We start from the raw sequence: 16,311 nt of genomic DNA on the forward strand, positions 1-16,311 counted from the left end.
GGAGAGGAGGCACTGACAGGAGGCTGAAGCCACCCAGAGGGGTCACGTTTGACTGATTAACAAGGTCCTGTGGATTAGCTGCGATCTTGTGACCCTAGAGGAAGATAAGAAACGGCAAAGCTGAGAACCAGACCCTGTATCATTTTAGCCCCAGAGGGACCAACCACTTTAGGAGGTTCTCTTAAGCCACCTGTGTCCAGCAACAGAGAAGTTAACTTGAACATGAGGTATGGGCAGAGGAGCTGAAAACCACTCCCCCTGTCCCCTGTGGTTGGGTGCTTACCCAGAACCATGCTAGGGCTCCGTGGAGGAGACCTTTTTCCCCTGGGATGGCCCGCCATCTGGACCAGCTGCCAACCTTTATGGGCCCTGCCTTGTACTGGGCACTTGGGAAGTATGGAGACAGCACACCAGTTCCTGACCTGGAGTTGTCCAGTCCAACTGGGAGACAAGGTTGGGTGGGGCCCATGACATAGCTGAGGAATGAGACAGTGCTTGGCTCTGCAATACAAATCCAGGAGTTGCAGCACCTTTATAGGAGCTGGAGATATCAGGGGGGTTCCAAGAGACACAGGGGGTACACTAGAGGGTCTCCAGGGTGGGGAGGCTTTAATGGCTCTTTGGCAAAATCTCTAGGCTGGACTCTGAGGTCTGGTCAGCTGGTGTGAGGATGCCCTTACTGGGTAAGGGGAGGGAGGCTACAGAATCTGAGAGTTCTCAGGTAGGTGCCAGTGATGGAGACCTTGCTCACTCCTGCCCTTGGAGATAGTGGACGTGGGCTTATAACAGTGCAGTACTAGAGTGAGCATGGACTTAGCCTTCTCCACCTAGGTGGTGACTGTTACCCATGTACAGGAAATGACCTGCATAGAGTTTAAACAGCTTGCCTTGGGTGTTGTAACCGGGAAGTGGCAGAGAAAGGAGTTATTTTATTCTGAAGCATGAGAGATTTAGATTTAATAAAAACAGGGTGCAGGTCAGAAGAGTATCACGGAGCTCTCACTATGCAGAGAAATCAGCGAGCAGTAAACGGTGTTAGGATTGTCCATGCTTTGCCTTGGTGGTAGCCCCAAGATGGAGAGAGCTGTGCTTGGGGTTTGGAGCCAAAGGCAAGCACTCTCTAGTGCTACCTTTCTCTTCCTTCTGGCTGAGTTCATGCCCATTATAGTCAGGGAGCTTTCTTTCCAATTACAGCCCCTCCATGGAGCTTCCCCAGTGCTGCCAGAGGCCCTGGAGAATGGGTCTCCAGGAAAAGCAACAGGAATGTTTCCTTTGTCACTGTCCTGAGACAGGATGCTTCTCACCAGGGATGTCTCTGACCTGCCTGTGACCTTCTCTGTGTTCTCCAGATGCAGCTGTTAACAGGAGAGCCAGCCCAGAAGCTGCCCGCACTCCCAGAGACACTTTTGACGTTGACCCGGTGAGATGGGCTTGAGGTCTGAAGGGGATGTGGTATGTCCTGCCGGTCAGGTGGGTTGGGAGTTCCCCTGTGTAAGGAAGGAAACTGAGTCTTGCTCTCCCTGTGTCTGCAGGCAGTAGAGGAGAGAGAGCACCTGAGAGAGGGACAGCAAGGACCTGGACTGGAGCCTTCAGTGGGAGGGAACAAAGGGCGGGCTGGCTGGCTGGCTCTGGGCTCCTAAATGCCAAAGTAGCTCTTGATGGGTTCAGGAGGGGTTAGGCCCAGGGATGGACAGGAGATAAAGGCGGTGGTCGCTGGTAGGCAGGCCCTTGATAGATGCGGCAGATGACCCTCCCCTCCGTGTGCCCCACCCCAGGTATGTGGACCTTCCCCTCGTCTCCGCCCACACATGGATCTTGGAGACAAATGGAGAATGGGGCCAGGAGTCCGACAGTGATCACAGCAGCCTGGGTTCTATCGGTGTGATTTCAGGGCCAGCATAGTTCCAAGGACCATAGTTTTCAGGGTTTGGAAGTGCCCACACTCCCTCTAATGTTGGCATTACCTCTGCAGCACCCCTGACCTGTGGCTGTCCAGCTATCATGCACACCCTCCAGGGACAGGAAGCTCACTCATTCTTGAGGCAGCCACCCCCATCGCTGGACTGCTCTTAGAGTGCGTCCCTGGGTGGAAATGCAGCGGCATCCCTTTAGCCTGTCCTCTTGGGTGCTTGCATGCATGGCTCCTCTCTGCCAGGATAAGCTTCTTCAGTTTCTTCTTGGACTGGGCATCTGGTCTGCTCCCCATCCTGGTCATGCAGGTGTACGTGCCTGTTGAGCATCTGGGCCCAGGACTGACTGGTCCTCCATGGAGAGCAAGTCTTAGGGTGAGGGTGTTCAGCCTTTCTAGCTTTGCCATGGCATGGCCTATAGGAGAGAGAGGTTGCTGTACGCTGAGGCAATCAGGAGAGGCTTCCTGTTAGGAGGCAGAACTTAGGATCTGAGAGTTTCAAAGCTAGGAGATATCTTGGATTCTGACCTTCTCTTGTACAGAGGATGAAGCTAAGGCTCCCAGAGAGGGTGTGACTTAACCTGAGGCCACACAGCAAGCTAGGGGCAGGACTTGAAGCCACTTCCTAACTGCCTTGGGTACTGCATTCCCATATACCCATATACAAAAGTAAAAAACACCAGGGGGGAACCTCCCTGGTGGTCCAGTGGTAAAGACTCCACACTTCCACTACAGGGGGGGTGCAAGTTCGATCCCTGGTTGGGGGACTAAGATTGCATGTGCCTCACAGCACACCCTAAAAAAAATAAATAAAAATAAAATAAGATGGTGCATTAAAAAAATAATAAAACAACGATAAAAATAAATAAATAAAATAAAACAAAAACCATTAAAAAAATAAATAAAACAAAAAAACACCAGGGGAGTTCTCTGGTGATCTAGTGGTTAGGATTCCAGGCTTTCACTGCCGTGACCTGGGTTCAACATCCCGCGAGCCACATGGTACAGCCAAAAAAAAAAAGTTAAAAAAGGACATTTGAGCCCATTTTTTTTTAACATGAAAAAACACATTTTATTGCGCTTAAGTTATAAGAAAATAAAATTTCTAAGTGAATCAAACCATAGACACAATCCCTTTAAAGGTTGTTTTCCTCCATCATGTCAGGTTGTTACATAACTAAAATTAACCAACTTGAATCTGATTGTTTTAAATCAGACTATAAATAAAACAAACCAAAAAATAAACCAGAAGAGGGAAAAAAAGATCACCTAGGATAGTGGTAAACCACTTTCACGGTTCAGCGTGAGTTGTGGCTCTTGGAGAATGAGGCAAACCATTTGACTTTTTCATTCATTTTGCTTGTTTGCGTGCGACGCCTTTGCTACAAAAACTGGATAGTTTCTGCTTTATCAGTTACTCAGAGCAATAAAACTGTAACAGTTGTTTTCCCAAATACTGTAAAACACTAAGACTGACCAGCAACTTCATTTTGTTTTATATATTTTTAAAATATTTTGCGAGTTTTATTACGTATGTTCATCCATTCACCACAGCCCTCAAAAAGAAAAGTTTCTCTGCAGAACAGGCGGCAACAGCTCTGTTCCAAGGAATGTGTTTTAATTTTTGCCCAGATAAAAGAAAATAAGCTTTGTACACACACTCAATTCTTTACTTACAGGCATACTTCACTCCTTATTTTCTGAAACTCTCCCATTCTCAGCCTCATAGAGGCACAGATGGTTCAAGTTTCAGTTCGCCCATTTTTTGGATAAGCAATACGATCACATGGTCAGAAACAAAAACCTAAAAGTAATAACGTCTCTCTCCCACCTTGTCCCCTGTCTGTCCAGTTCTTATACCATATTCCTATCTTTATTAATTTTTACATATCCTTCCAAAATTTCTTTATGTAATTACAAGCAAATATGACTATATATATTTGCTTTCCTTTTTTTTTTTTTGTACAAAAGTGGCACACTACCACATATACATAGTATTGTGCCCTAGGCATAATAGTATTTGGGAATTCTTTTTTTTTTATTTATTTTATTTTATTTTATTTTTTTTGGCTGCATTGGGTCTTCATTGCTGCGTGTGGGCTTTTCTCTGGTTGCGGCGAGCGGGGGCTACTCTTCATGGCAGTGCACGGGCTTCTCATTGCAGTGGCTTCTCTTGTTGCGGAGCACGGGCTCTAGGGCGCGGGCTTCAGTAGTTGTGGCGCACGGGCTTAGTTGCTCCACGGCATGTGGGATCTTCCCGAACCAGGGCTCAAACCCGTGTCCCCTGCATTGGCAAGCGGATTCTTAACTACTGTGTCACCAGGGAAGCCCCAGTATTTGGGAATTCTTACCTTATCAGTAGACAGGGAGCTTCCTGATGCCTTTTTGCATCTGCACAGGGGTCCACTGGTGGATGTAGCATGTTTATTTTTAGCTGACTCCTTGGCTATTCAGGTTGTTTTGGCATTACAAACAGTGCTAGAATGAAAAATGTCCCCAAAGAAATCATATGAATGATAGTTGGAAGTGCCCTGGGTCCACAGAGTGCACTGTCTTCCAGGTGCCAGTCGCTGGTTAATGAACAGCAAGAGAGCCCGTACTCTTGTGTGAATAAGGTCTAGGCGTTTTGCCAGGTCTTGTCTTGTGACCTCTCACTACCAGCTACTAAGCAGTTTGAACTTGGAGCCTCAGAAGAATCCTCTTCCTGAAAAGTCTCTTGCTTTCACTTTGGTAATAGGCTTGGGGGTGAGGGTGGATAGAGCTGGGGAATGGAAGTGGGTCACATACCACGCGTGCAAAGGACAGGTGTGGCCGCTTGAGGGTGGCAGGCATGGTCTGGTTGTGCCAGAAGAAAGGCAACACTTGGACCCACATTCCTGCCTTAGGAGGCAGGAACTGGGCTCCTTGGGCCAACACTCATCCCTCTTGAAACTGCTGGTGTACTTTCATCGCCACCCTGTGCCTGTAGGCAGAAAGGACGAAAAACACCAACAGGCTTAACTAGGAGCACGTGGGTGGGACAGTGGCTCGGACATTTTCCCTCCTCTATTTCTCACAGGCTCTTTTTGCAATGACGTCACAATACAATGGAGAAAAAAATAAATTGTTTTAAAACTGTAAAACAGCTATAAATCAGGCATCATGATTTTTTTTCTTAACTGAGCCCTCATGTGTGTCCCCTGCTTCATTAACATTGCAGGGGGTGTCAGGGAGGATGGGACAGAGGTGGAGAGGAGCCCAGCCCTGTCTTGGGGGAGTTCACAGCCCAGGTGGAAAGAGGTTCTCTTACATGCCAGCAGTTTGCAGAGACACACATGAAGGACAGACCAGGACCTTTTCAACTCTTTCATTTTTAATGGTGATCAAATACATACAACATAAAATTTGCCTAGAAGTGGAATTGCTGGATCATGTACTAATTCTGTTTTTAGTTTTTGAGGAACCACCATACGGTTTTCCGTAGTGGCTGCGTCATCACCGACAGTGCACAGCGGTTCCAACTTCTCTACATTTCTCATTCACACTTTGTTTTTAATAGTGGCCGTCTTAATGAATGTGAAGAGTGGTTTAAACTTTTTTGACCACCACCCACTGTAAAAAATATAGTTTACATCTAACCTACAGGGTATACACATGCACATACCTGTAGCTAAAACAGAAGTTTTGCAAAACAAATTACGCTTATAAACATGGGAGGTACTCTAATTTTCTGTTCTGTACTATTCTATGTAATACAAAAAAATGCTAGTCGTGACATTGCTTTCATGATCCCCTCGTGGGTCACAACTGTAGCTTGCAGAACACTGGCACAGGGAGTGCTGTGGAGATTGTGTACTTTCCCTAGAGGCCTGGGAGAATATGACCTGGGAGATCATCCCCTCGCCCCTTCCCACACACAGGTGCGCTCTCTGATCCGGCTCTCCTCCCCTTCTGTAAAGATGTTGAGAAAAAGAAACCCGGGAAACAAGGAGGAGGGAAGGAAATCAGTCCATAATAGCCAATGATTTGGGAGCCCACATTTCACATGAAAGCACTCGATACCAAGAAGAGCCCCACCTCAGGGTCCCGGTCCCCAGCACATGGCCTGTCGTGCGGGGCTTTCCCTGCCTTCCCCAGCCTGGGCTCGGCCAGGTAATCCCTGCTGTTCACCCCGTGAGGGTGGGCCTGACCATGTCGCCCACCACATGGGAGGGACAGAGCTTGTCCTGAGGAAGGCACATCCCTGGCCTCATCCTCGTACAGCCCAGTGCCTGGCTTTTCTCTGCTCAACCCAGAGCCCCCTCCAGCTGTGTGGGAATCCCCTTCCTTCACTGGGTGGGCCGACCGCAGGCTCCTGATGGGTGGTCATCCGCTGAGCGCACAGGGCCTGTGAGGTGCCAAGGGGTCAGGATTGCAGGCAGGAGTGGCAGGCCAGGGCCCCTGGATTGAGCCCCGGAGGCTGGGCCTCCCCTTTCGGAGGGACACGCCCCACGTCACCCACTTGGTTTCAGCAAAAGGTCCGGCTTATTCTTCAGTGTCACACGGTTGAGAAAGATGGTGCAGAGGGATGTTAAAGGATACAGTGGGTGCAGGAAGGGAACTTGCATTTCAAAAACACGATTCAAGCTCTGGTCCAGGCCCTTATTAGGTATGTGACCTTAGGAAATCACTTCACCTCTTTGTGCCTTGGTTTCCTTCTCTGTAGATAGGCAATAATCGTAATATAGTGCCATCCTCTTTTTTTAAACGATAATTTTATTGTAAAATTCACATAAGAAAATTCACCATTTTAACTATTTTAAAGTGTACAATCCAGTGACATTTAGTACACTCACGGTCTGGTACAACCATCCCACCTCTAGTGCCAGAGTACTTTCATTACCACAAAAGGAAACCCAGTACCCATGAAGCAGTCACTCCTCACTTCCCCTCCCCCAGCCCCTGGCAACCACCAATCTGCTGTCTCCGTGCATTGGCACCTCTGAATATTTCACATAAATGGAATCATACAGTATGTATTCTTCTGTGGCTGGCTTTTCACTTAGCCTGATGTGTTCAAGGTTCATCCACGTTGTGTGTGTCGGAACTTTATTCCTTTTTATGGCTGGATAATATTCCCCTGAATGGCTGTCCCACATTTTGTTTATCCATTCATCAGCTGATGGACGTTTGGGTTGTTTCCACCTTTTGGCTATTGTGAACAGGTGACAGGGAGGCCAGTGTCAGCTCAGTGGAAGGATTTCCTACCTGTTATGATTTTGCAGCTGGAGACGAACTGCTTCCATTAGTAGTGAGCACTTTGTCCCTGGAGTTGTCTAGGCTGGGCCTGTTGTCACACGAGCCTTGAATTGTTGGGCAGTGTGATCCCTGAGGTCATCTTTCAGCCCCGTTAGGATGCACAGGCATTGAAGTGGTCCCTGGATGCCAGCACCTCAGGGTCACAAGAGAGTGAAGTCATGGAGGCTGTGGGGAGGATTTCTGGTCCCCAGTAGGCTCTGGGCTTTGGACTGGGCAGCCTGCACCTGTTTCTGGGTGAGGCCTTGGGGACTGGGCTGACCCCAGGCCTGGGGACCTGGCCCTTGTCCTGCTGCCTGGTCGTTTCTGACTACCCTCATTTCCTGACTTTGCAGCCAGAGGAGGCGCAGAGGGCCCAGGTGCAGGCCCCAGGATTGACTGTGGTACAGCCGGTGCCAGGGGCACACCCTGTGCCAGTGTACGCCTACTCCATCAAAGACCCCTCCTGCAGAGAGGTAAGGTTCTCCCCCGCCCTCCCCTCCCCTCCCGAGGGCCCAGATCCTCCTAGGCGGTAAGAGGTGGAGCTGAAGTGAGAATCCAGACCTCAATAGGCACCTACTCTACGCTCTCCTGCTCTTGGTTGCCCTGTCAGGAAGCTCCTCTCCAAGCACGAGCCCCTCCCAGGGCAGTCAGAGGCCAGCAGAGGTCAGTGGTCAGTGGTCACTAGCAGGGCCAGTGTGCATGCTGACCTGGGAGGCCATCCTTTATAGAGAGGCGTGATCTGAGTGGCAGATAGCAGAGAGAAGAGCAGGAGCAAAGGGCACGGGGGGCACATGTTCCTGCCACCAGGTCTGGTCTCTGCCCGCTGCCCCAGTGGGAGGCTCCTGACCCTACCCTGTGACTCCCCGCTGCACAGGAGGTCTCCAACACAGCCACACCACAGAAGAGGAAGTCCTGCCAGACCGAGTGCCCCAGGAAGGTCATCAAGATGGAGTCTGAGGAGGAGAAGGAGTCAAGGTTGGCTCGGAGCTCCCCTGAGCAGCCCCGGCCCAGCACCTCCAAGGCAGTCTCGCCACCCCACCTGGACAGGTCCCCCAGCCCCAAGACCCCCGTCATAGGAAATGAGACCTTCCTGCCCGACAGCAACCATGCGACCAGCGACCCTGGGGAGGCAGGTAGGGAGGTGCGTGGGCAGCAGAGGCTGAGGCCTGCACGCTGTCCTCCAGGGGCTGGGTGGGACCCCTCTTCTGCATCCTGACCCTCCCCACGGAGCCCAAAGCCAACAGCATTCCCTGTGTGTCCCGCCCTCAGCTGCCACCAGACGGGGAAGGGAGAGCCCAGGGTTTGTCTGGGGGATGAGAGTGGATAGTTCAGCTAGGCTGTGTTTTGCTGGGATGCCAGTGAGACGAGCGTGACGGGCCAAAGACCACATCTCCTTAGTTCCTTTCCCTAACACAGTCTTCACACTTACAGAACCCAGCACTATGCCTCTGCATGGGGTGGGTCTCCCCAAGAAATGTTTGTTGGTGGGTGCCTGGTATGTGCCCAGAGAGGACTTGGGTAAAGTCCACACCCATCGGTTCCCCAATTTTTCTGCCACCTGCCTAAGGTACCTCGTTTGTCCTAGATACCTTTTACGGCCCCTGCCAGAGAGGGAGTCCTTTCATGTGAGTTGAGGTCAGCCCATAGAATTCTGGAATGTTCAAGACAGTTCTTCCTGGATCTGTTTTACCCAGAGTCCAGCTTTATTTTCATTCTAGGTCCCACACTGAGCCCTGTTCCTGGTCACACTGAACCCCGACCCTGGTCACACACTCAGCCCTGACTGTTAATCCTTGCTCACAAATACTATTGGTAATCAGAAGGTTTTGATTAACCTAGATAAAGTATCTTTTTTTAAAACTAATTAAGTTGTTTCTTTATTTATTGGCTGCGTTGGGTCTTTGTCGCTGCACACAGGCTTTCTCTAGTTGTGGCAAGCGGGGGCTACTCTTCATTCTGGTGCGCGGGCTTCTCATTGTGGTGGCTTCTCTTATTGCGGAGCACGGGCTCTAGGCGCGCAGGCTTCAGTAGTTGTGGCACGCGGGCTCAGTAGCTGTGGCTCGTGGGCTCTAGAGCGCAGTCTCAGTAGTTGTGGTGCACGGGCTTAGTTGCTCCGGGGCATGTGGGATCTTCCGGGACCAGGGCTCAAACCTGTGTCCCCTGCATTGGCAGGCGGATTCTTAACCACTGCGCCACCAGGGAAGCCCGATAAAGTATCTTTTAACTCAAACGTCTTGTGGCTTACGGAGCTGAGAAGTGGAACAAACCAGTGTGCCGCTTTAGGACGGCCAAAGGTTCCAAACCAGGTGGTGCTTGTCACGCCCCCTCCACAGGTAGTAAATTCTGAATCACTCCAGGGCCAACAGCTGAATTAAGCGTTCACAGGCAAGGCACAGTACGCAGTGATGGAAGTCCACCTTGAATAACCCCTCTGCACAAGCAGATGCACGCTGGCACACACGCTGAACGTTCACATCCCCCGTTGCAGGGCACACGTCACCCACCCCGTTCACTGGCCTGCAAGGATTCCCACGGGAGAACACCCTGGGCCCCGTCCACGGGCATCCCTGGCAGGCCCTAACGTTGTCTCCCCTACCCCGTTTCAGAGGAGCGTGTCGTGGTGATCAGCAGCTCGGAAGACTCAGATGCCGAAAACTCGGTGAGTGGCTCAGAAGTTCGGCCTAGGACTCCTGCCTCCCCCCATTCCAGGTCCCAGGGGCCGCAGCCACAGCAGGTGACTCTCAGACTCGCGTTGCGCCTGGGGAATTTACCAGCAAGGCAGTGAGTCCTGAGCTGTCCAGAGGATAGTCTCCAAATGCCAGCTGTGGTCTGGACCGCTCTGACCCTCCCTCCATACCAGGGCAGCAGCCTTCAGTAATCACATGTACTCTTCTGAAAAGCTGGGAGCGGGCTTCCTTCCAGGGCTCTGTCTCATTTCTGGACTAGCCAATGCTTGTGTCTGGAGCTTCCTTATGCGTTTCCTGTCCTCTTAAGTCCTCGGTGAGGAGGGCGGACAAGCGTTCATTCCCTGGTTAATGGCAGCTGTTGAGGGCTCTCTGGGGGTGTGAGGGCGCAGGGCAGCCCCATGCAGGGCCCAAACAAGCACGTGGTGACTCCATGTAAGAAGAACTTCTTTAAAGCCATCCCACAATGGAACAAGCGACCTTAGGGGTTGTGACCCTTCTGTCCCTGGAGGTTTGTTAATGGAGGCTGGGCTGTCACCTGTCCAGGGGCAGAAGGGATCAGAATAGAATGGAAGGTTGGACTGGGTGGCCCCTGAGGTCCCTTCCAGCCCTCAGTCTGAGGTTCTGTGTTGGAAAGCGTATGGAGCCCATGGAGACCGTCGCACCTCCCTCCTCGCCAGCCCAGCCTACGCCGAGAGCTCGCCGAGCGTCCCACCCCTGCTGGGCCTCTCTTCTGCCCCGTGGCACATGCCGACCCCCCGCTTGGCCTCCCCACCATCCTGCAGAGCAAGCTGCCGTCCCTGATGCTGTGTGTCCCGGACAGCCTGCCGCTCACCAGGAGCAAGCTGCCGTCCACCGTGGGATCAACTTCCTATCACGCAGAGCACAAAGAAACCCGCGCCTTCGCCATATCTTACGCCTGCCCCTCAGAGTGTATTGTGCCCCCATGTGGACTTGTTCTCCCTCCCAAGGGCCAGTCCAGGCCCCCACCCCGGCCACCACCGGGACTCCCAGCCAACCTGCCGGTCCCCAGGAGTGTCCCGCCCGCCTCACAACGGCCAACAGCCAACCCCGCCGGGCGGGACGGGCAGCACGATCCCGCGGCCGCTCCCTCCGGGGCTCCTCGCGCGTGGCCCAGTGGCTCAACAACTTCTTTGCCCTTCCGCTCTCCTCTGTGGCTCCCCAACTTGATGCCTCTCTCAGGGGGGGGGTCGGGGGAGGCAGAGCACCCCAGGCTCTTGGAGCAGGAGTCTCTCCTGGGGACTCTGGCAGAGCCCCCATGGAGAATCCCCAAGTCCAGGTCCCACTGGAAGTCCCTCCAAATGCATTCCCACCACCCCACCCTCCAAATAGGCCTCCCACGAGCACGGGCCCCCCGCAGACAAGCCTCTGAGAGCCCAAGTGCCTCCCTCCTCTGCAGCCCTGACCCTGGTCACCTTCCTCTTGTAACCTTGTGGCCAACACACCCCCTCTGCTCCCCAAGCCCCTCCACCCTGCTACCCAGCCCAGCCCACGCACCTGAAGGCCCTACACACAGTAGGCATCCAGTACATCGTCAGAGAGTGAACAAGGGCATGAATGGCTCCATGGACCTCTGGGTAAAGAGACAAGTCCTCCCCAGCCATGGGGGTGTGACTGAGATTCAGGCCCTTGTTCCTCACATCCTCAGGCCTCTTTGCCCAAGACAAGGAAGCTTCTCTCACCCTTTGCACCTCCCACTGCCCCATCCCCCCACCCCAAGCCTTCCCACTGGGCCTCTGCCAGGATGTAAGCCGAGGAGGGCAGGGACTGTGTCGCTCCCAGGCCCTGGCAGGTGCGGCTGCTCAATAAATACTTGTTGAACGATCACCCTTGCAAACCCTTCTTGCATGACCATCAGATTCCCTGCTGGGCTTAGCCCTTCCCTGCAGGTGTTTTTTGTCTCCTCCCTGCACTGACGCTTGGTTCACCTGGGGGGCTGCTATGTCCCTCTTTCCCCCACATCCTGGGAGCATCAGAGGTGGGAGGTAGGGTCCAGGCCCTCTGTGCCTCCTGTTTGGGTCCCACCGTCTGGCAAGATCCCCTGTGCCTTTGAGGTTTGGGCTCTCCAGATGAACCCCACTTGCCCCAGCTCATCTCAGACATTCTCCTGCCTTCCCTCACGTAGGAAGACTGCCTCCTAGGTTTCCTCTCCCCACGCAGGTCCAGCCTTCCTGGGTGACTTCAACATCCACCACCCTGGTCTCTCCTCACCTTGAGCTTTCAGGGATCTTTGCCCCATTCCCCTGCAGCTGCCAATCCCATCCCCCATGCCCCCTCCCCCCAGACCTCGCCATCACTGAGAACTTTCCATCTCTAAACTGTCCCACGCAGACTCTGACCACAGCCTCCTGCTTGAGCTCTCAACCCGTTCCTTCCAGGACCTCTGCCCTCTCCCTCCCAGCTCCTTCTGCCTCTGCCTCCTGCCCACCAGCCAGCAAGGTCCCCCATTTCAGCCAGCCTTTCACCAGGATCTCAGTGCCCTGCCTCCCTCACCCGCCGGCCTCCTGGTAGCCTGTCCTCCAAAGACAACCCTGGAAGGATTTGGTAGCGTTCCCCTGCTCCACGCCGCCACCAGGAGGCCGACTTGTGTTGGAGAAAAGTCAAGGCGAGGAAAGCTACAAATGATTGTCTCCTGGGCTCCCTGGCTTCCTGCCTCAGCACGCCCCTCGGCTCTCCACGGCCCCTCGCTGCACCTCCACTTCCCTAGCTCTGGTCCCTCATCCCCGCCCCGCTCGCTCTTGCCAGGTGGCTGCACCTTCTGCCCTCGGAGGTTGACAGGTGGCATGGGAGCAGCCCCCGTCTCGCTCTCTGATGACAGATTGACCCGACCTGGTTACATCCTTCCCCCGTTCCTTCTGTTAGGGTGGTGGGGATGGCCACCTCCCTGTAGGACCCACTCCCCCTCTTCCTGGCCCCACCCTCCTGTCTCCTTGGGAGCCTACTGCATCTCCCCATGCTCATCTGTGTCTTCAAACACTTTCTATGGGCTACAGCTAGGCACCCTGAAGAAAGTCTGTCCTATCTCGGCAACCCCCACCCCGGACCTTCACCCCCTTGGTGCTCCTTCCTCACCCCACTCCCCTGCCCTTCCCCACCATGCCAGTGAGCCCTGCCACCAGCGCCAAGGTAACCTCCACACCTCCGAGTCCAGTGGTCGCCTTCAGTCCTAACTCCCCGAAAGACTCTGCTTCCCTTGGGTTCAGGACACTTCCTCCTGCAGCTCTGGCTGCTCCTCCCTACTCCCCCTTCAGGTCTCTGTGTTCTTTTAACTGTTGTTCTCTGGCTTAGGTCTGGGCCTTCTTCTCTTTCTAGTCTGTGTACTCCCCCCCCCCCCACTCCCCGTGATCTCAGCCACACCCACGTCTTCACTATGGGCTCATGCCCGCAGGACCAACAGGGCCAATGGCGTCCTGACAGCTCCACTCAGATGCCCCATAGAAGCCTCGAACTCACCTCTCCTCCTCTCCTCTCAGTAAATTGCACCATCTGCCTAGTTACAGAATCCAAGACCCCAGAGCTGCCCAGGACCCCCCCTGTGCTTTTTATTATTCCTCACAGGCAATCACTTTTTGAGTCTTTCCATGTTCTAAATTCCTCTGAAATCTGGACACTTCTTTCTATTCCATAATCTTGATAAAATTAAAACAAGACTGACCTTGGGTAGAGACAGAAACCTGGGAAGGAAAGAGCGAGAAAAGGATCGGAACGCCCTTAGTCCTGCCAGACGTCATGAGTGCCAGGTGGAGGCACTGAAACCAGCAATATTTTGGAGGTGGGGTGGGACGGGGGTGGTTCGTCTAGTGCTCGGCTGTCAGCAAGGAGCCACTGGATGATATCTGAGGTTGATCAACTCAGGAAGGAGAAGCACATTTCGGGTTAGGAAGAATTAGACGATTAGAAGCAGCTGCTCACCTTTGGCGAGCCAGTCTGGAGGCAAGAGAGCCAGAGGATCACTGCCTTTGTGTAGGGCTCCTTCAGACAAGTTTTTCAAATCAACCATTACACGAGTCCAAAACTTGTCAGGGGAAAAAAAAAATTAAAAAGAACACAAATTAGATCCCCCTAAGTAGGTGCATCTCTCACCCACCTTCCATACCCCCTTCCAGATCCCTGGTGCTCCCAGAGTTCTTTGGAGGAAGGGAGCAGGGCCACATTTGCAGGGTGCTCCAGACTCCCCTGTCCTCCCCTCCCTGCAGCCTTTATCTAACCTGCCAGTGTGTGAGAGCTGTAGAAAACTGGTCTGCTAAGATACTGTGTTTCCAAGTGTACCAGGGTGTGTAGGCCCCCTGCTCGGGCTGCAGCTGTGTCAGTGGCTGGAATCGAGACGTGGGGGGCAGGTCGGTTCTGGCACAGACCTGGCGTGGTGGGCAGGGCTGGGGAGAGGCTGCCTGGGCAGCAGGGGTGCTCTGTAGGAGACCTCGCCCCTGCCGGGAGAGGCAGTGGGGCTGTAGTCTTGGGGTGGAGGGGCAAGACACAGGTCTGATGCTGGAGACCTGGAGTGAGGACTGTGCTTAAAAATGAGGTGGGTCAGACACATGTCTGCTGCGGGCCCTGTGTTAACGGATCCGAAGCAGAAAAAGATAGATGCTCTCATCCACTCTTCGGACGGAAGACTCGCCCCAGTGCCCGATAGCAGCAGGACCAAGTGGAATCAGCAGGCGGCCTAGCCGAGGGGGCAGCCCCTGGCAGGAGTGGCAGTGGTGACCGGCAGTGGAAGGGAGGCCTGTGGGGAGCACCTGATCCAGGGGAGGGACCGTGATGCTGGTGAATGAGTGTATCAGAAAAGTAAACAGGTGCTCAGCTGCGAAGATGGGAGCCGTGTCCTCCAATGGGCAGCAGCAGCCTGCAGAGCAGTGGGCAGAGGGCAGTAGGGGCTACAGGCTGGCTAATGGGATCGTTTAGGTTAACAGATAACATGTGAAGTATCTCTGGGGCCTTCAGGCTTTGCAAGAGCTGTGGTTTTGTGTCTGCAAAATACACCAGTGTGTGTCTTGCCCCACTGATCCCAGCTGTTGCTTCAGCTCGGGTGCTAAGAAGGTTCCTCAGGAGCTGCGGACTCTCGATTAGTATTAATGTCAGATACTAGACAGGTATCTTCAGGTGAGGATGTTAAATATCAAAGAGTTTGGCTCCTGTCTGATTTGCTGATGCCCGAACGTGGAATACATCAGTCATTAGGACAGTGGTTGCCAATCCTGGCTGCACACTGGTGTCACTTGGGGGGTTTTAACCAAGGACAGATTCCTGGGTCCCACCCCCCAGAGATTCTAACTGACTTGGTCTGGGGTGCAGCCTGGACGTCAAGATTTTTTTAAGCTGCTATGCACAACCAAGGTAGAGACTCACTAAATTGGGGGAGTCAATTGCACATCTGTGTCAGAGGAATGCCGCCCCTTTCTATACGTATCAGCCTTGAGCAGAGGTGAGGTGTACATTGCTGGGCTATGATCCAGGTGTGGAGGGGAAATACTGGCTCTTCCCAGATAAACCTCCTAGACTTCTGGAAGGTGATGTCAACCCAGCTGCTTCCTCTGAGCACCTTGGAATGGCCGTTACACCTGCTGTGTTGAGTTGGGATGTGACTGATCTGCTAAGTTGACTGTGATGAAGATAAGTGAAATAGAGCTCATGAACCCGATTGCCTGTGTGTCCTAGTTGCCTGTGTAGCCCGAAAAGAATCCCAGATCCCACGTGGCTCAGTCTGAACACAGTTTTGCAGTCAAAGAAACACAGTCCATTAACCAAGTGTCCAGTATTTACTCACATCTTTCAGAGACTATTACAGGGGATCCAACTCCTAGCTCACAGCAGCACTCCTTAAACCCTCCACCACTTCACTCCAGCCCTCACCATCTGCCACTCCCTGGTCCCTCAAAGCCTCATCCCACTTTTCACTTAGAGTCCTCACACATGGGCTCTGGTCCCTTCCCCACTCCAGTTCCTTCTGCTGCCATCCCTTTCCCTTCCAAGCAAATCTCAGCTTTTTCCGATGAAAGGCCCTCTTCTAGATTCTTGGGTTCTGGTCTCTGCCACTCTCCCTCTCTATCCCCCCCTCCCCATTATCCTGATTGTGGAATAAGGTCGGGAAGTGGCAGTGTCGGGGTGTGGAACAGGGGCAGAAAATGAGCAGGGCCAGAAAGACATCCTGCCCTGGAGCCTCTATGTGCTGATTCTGTTAAGTCTGGGTCTTTAAAAAAAAGTCTTTCTTAATTGTGTCAGTACTTCCCAGCTGTACTGCTGGGATTTAAGGCAGGGAGGGGGAATTGCCTTTACACCTGGCTGGAGTTCAGTGGGAGGCATTCCAGTGAGACCAGTCCCATGGGGTAGCCATACTTTATGGAAGTTTTCAAGGACAAGAGGAATCTGGGAGGAAAAGGAGTCACGGCTGGAAGATTCAACCCTCCTTCCCTCGACAACTCAGTGGAAAGGAGTGTCCTTTTA

At 53.0% G+C, this 16,311-nt stretch overlaps 1 protein-coding gene across 1 annotated transcript in view; it reads left to right on the forward strand.

Moving 5' to 3' along the window:
* Window positions 1–16,311, forward strand: part of PML (PML nuclear body scaffold) — a 44,092-nt gene that overhangs the window by 20,875 nt on the left and 6,906 nt on the right. Inside the window, 5 exon segments of the mRNA XM_082647831.1 lie at window positions 1,350–1,420; window positions 7,519–7,638; window positions 8,040–8,353; window positions 8,355–8,484; window positions 9,774–9,824. Coding sequence (XP_082503957.1) covers window positions 1,350–1,420; window positions 7,519–7,638; window positions 8,040–8,353; window positions 8,355–8,484; window positions 9,774–9,824 — 686 coding nt within the window.

The sequence above is a fragment of the Grampus griseus genome (assembly GCF_964374135.1).
Source record: "Grampus griseus genome assembly, chromosome: 2".
NCBI lineage: Eukaryota > Metazoa > Chordata > Mammalia > Artiodactyla > Delphinidae > Grampus > Grampus griseus.